The sequence below is a fragment of the Lactuca serriola genome, chromosome 5 (assembly GCF_051521515.1).
Source record: "Lactuca serriola cultivar US96UC23 chromosome 5, Lser_US96UC23_V15, whole genome shotgun sequence".
Lineage (NCBI taxonomy): Eukaryota > Viridiplantae > Streptophyta > Magnoliopsida > Asterales > Asteraceae > Lactuca > Lactuca serriola.
This window is the reverse complement of record NC_136412.1, coordinates 93,269,329-93,272,559: the sequence shown is the minus strand read 5'-3', so window position 1 is coordinate 93,272,559 and position 3,231 is coordinate 93,269,329. Positions and strand designations below refer to the sequence as shown.

The window sequence follows — 3,231 nt, the reverse complement described above, 5'->3', positions numbered from 1 at the left end:
ATATACATTCGTTCAGTACCAAATTCTTTCAGAATCTATGAATCATTTGACACTAAATCATTTGGTTTGTATCACACAACTCTTTTACCTAAGTCGCATATACATGATTGTACAAAGTGGTTTTTATTCAAAACAACTTTTTTGATTCTCTCTATTTACAAACTTAATAAGCAAACCCAAATCATTACACTATAGACACACTTGATCCTTAGCAAAAGATGATTAAGATGTCCTTGCGTTGTAATCTTTTGCAAAATAAGTTTATTTGGCTCACTAATTGCTAACATGTGCAATCATATATGATAACGATGATGAGTTGTTGATTCACATACAAAAGCTACAAGTCTAAACACTTTGTCAGATTTGTTATTACTAATAAATCAACCATGCCTCATCACCAGTACACATTCCAAAAGACATGTAACTAGAAGACACTAATATTCGGTATAAATAATAAACACATGCATTCCGCCATGTTTAATAGACAATAAACAGCCTTAAAAAAATAAAAAAGACAACTAGCAAATAGTTTGTATTTTCTTTTTAACAATATCTTGTAATTATCAATGGATAATAAACTATTCATCAAGTTCGGTATGCTCAATGATATGCCGAGTGACGCAAACAATAATTCTAATATGCTTTTGGCTCTCAAAATATTTCCAAAAACAATGAAACATGTTACAAAATTAAGATTTAATAGAACTAGAAATTTAGTATGTTAAGTGTTTAATCGAAATCTTATAAATAATAGTGATGATTTTTGTCATTTATGGTTTTTATAATTTGTCCAAAATGATTTATTCTATGTTTTACAATTAATTAACAGCAAAATCAAATTATATTACGTAAAAAAAAAAAAAAGTCATTTCACTCGTGAAATTCACACAAACCAGAGACTGAGTCAACAACTTTTGGGTCCAAAGTTATTTAGTGGAATTTTATCGCCCGATTTGGAGCCTTTCGGCGTCGTCGCCGACGTTGATGCCTCGCCGTCGCCGGAGACAACCCTCGGAGACCTAATGGAGAATGCTCGAGTCAAAAAAGATGGTGCCCTCGACAAAACCCACCGTTCTGACCTCACCACCACCCGGTCTAAACTCTCCAGCCGTCTGTAAGATTTTCTCCGGCCGCTACCTACTCCGGCCGTCCTGAACCCTTTCTTTTCACTCCCTTCTCCGGTCATCCTCACAGTGCTTCCCATCCGGTTTAGCAGAGCTCGATTCACGACTTGCTTCCTCACGTCTTCCGGCAACCGCAACGTAAACCGGTCTAGATTCTCCCCCGGTTGAACCAGCGAGTGTCCGGTCGAATGAGATCTAAACTTGTCGAACAACCGCGGGAATATCTGTGGCCGATTCTGCTTTCCACTCTGGTTCCGGTTCAGCGACTCAGTATGCGTCGCCGGCTCTTGTATGTTGACTACAGGATCTTCAGCAATGGAAATGGAAACGGAACCAGAACCAGAAACGCCGTCATTTTCTTCCCCAGCTGCGGTGGTCCGGTGATGTTCATCGCCTGAAACAGCTAACTCCACCTCTGCGGGAACGTTACCGGACTCGCCGGAATCAGGAACGAGATTCGCACGGCAGACAGGGCAAGTGACGTGATTCTCGAACCAAGCGTCAATACACTCGGGATGGAAAACATGATCGCACTTCGGAATCAACCGGAGAGTTTCTTCATCTTCGTATTCATTGAGACACACGGCGCACTCAAGTGCTCCCTTCCCAATCTTAAGCCCCTTCACGGAGGAGTAAACGAAGGTCGGAAACGTCTCGATCACCGTGGAATCGAGACCGCGTGATGGCACCGCAGCACGGCGTATGGAGACTCTACGGATAATACCACCGCCTTCGTTTGAGCGCCGCCGGATGTAAATCGAGAAACACCCCATTAAGAAGAGAGCTGCAACCAGGATTACGATTATGGTGATAATCGAAGGGTTGAAATCAGCATACGGCATCCCATCTGGGGGAGCTGAAGCTTGAGCTCCGACATAAGGTACGAATTGCAGCGCAAAGAGTACCAGAAATGGTGGAATCAGTAAATCACTATAGCAGCTACTCTTGTTGTGGTCGGAACCCATGTTAATTTTTGGTAATTTTGTAAAGATTGGAGATAAAATTAGGGTTCTTGATGGATATGGGACACAAGGTCATAAGGACAGTGGTTTACTTTGACTTTTGGAAATTGGGATTTATATAGGGTCGAAATTGAGTTAACCCAATCAGGGGGATTTCAATAATGGGGTCTTACATGGATGGCTCGCCAAACATTGGCTGCTTTTTGATCAATAATTTACATATTTGTATCTTTCCTTAAAATCTAGTCGTTTATTCCCATTTCCCACGGAATTTGATGATACTTTTGGTAATAATTAAAGATCTTCTCGAAGGAATTATAATTTTTGTATGATACTAGGAGGTATATGAAGTTGGAAATATAACTTGCTACGACTAATGAAGACAATTTTAACCGAATGAAGATATGCCATAAAAGCTAACATAAGAGGAACCAAAACGAAGTAAAACAAAAAGAGCTGCATTTGCATTTTCGGGTGTTACTTTCCTAACATGCTAACCGCTTATACCATCTCTAATCCATGTTTATTTTTTCCTTGGGAGGCAAATTATGTTATCGTTTCGTGTTTCTGTCTGACACGTCACGACACCACAAAGTTTTATGTAACACAAACACGACACGACACGATGTCGTGTTTTTTTTAACTAACACGAAAACAAACGAATTAAAAAACAACAAACACGGCATGACACGGCATGAAAAATATAACATTTACTAAAAACTAGTTTTTTTTAATGAATACTTTATCAAATATAACACAAAAAACACGATAAAGAACTGCTAAATCGTATCAATTTCGTGTCGAATTTTGAACACGAACATGACATGACACGACACGACATCGTGTTTTTTACGGTTAACACGAGCACGAATTCAAATTTCAGTTTCGTTCTAATTTCGTTTCGTGTCATGAATTTTTGTTGTGTTGTGTCATGAATTTTTGTCGTGTCGTGTCATAAATTGTCATCCCTATTTTTTCCTCTAAAAATTAAATAAAAAATGCAGTAAACAGTTTTTCATTTTCAACCCTATTTTAGTTTTTGAAAGACTCTAACTTTCGTATTTATGAAAGACCCAAATTTCATGCTCGACAATATAGTTACTCCAAAACATGCTACTTGCATATTCATAAAAACAATATTTTAC

The 3,231-nt window shown here is 38.6% G+C and overlaps 1 protein-coding gene across 1 annotated transcript; it reads right to left on the bottom strand.

Moving 5' to 3' along the window:
- Nucleotides 1-818: 818 nt before the first annotated feature.
- On the bottom strand, nt 819-2,234 carry LOC145052789 (E3 ubiquitin-protein ligase ATL6-like). The gene has a single exon (XM_079000669.1). The coding sequence runs from the start codon at nt 2,087-2,089 to the stop codon at nt 905-907; it is 1,185 nt and encodes a 394-aa protein (XP_078856795.1). The 5' UTR covers nt 2,090-2,234; the 3' UTR covers nt 819-904.
- Between the last annotated feature and the right edge of the window lie 997 nt (nt 2,235-3,231).

Coding starts and splice junctions, on each gene's coding strand:
- LOC145052789 (XM_079000669.1), bottom strand. CDS start 2,089: ATGGGTTCCGACCACAACAAGAGTAGCTGCTATAGTGATTTACTGATT.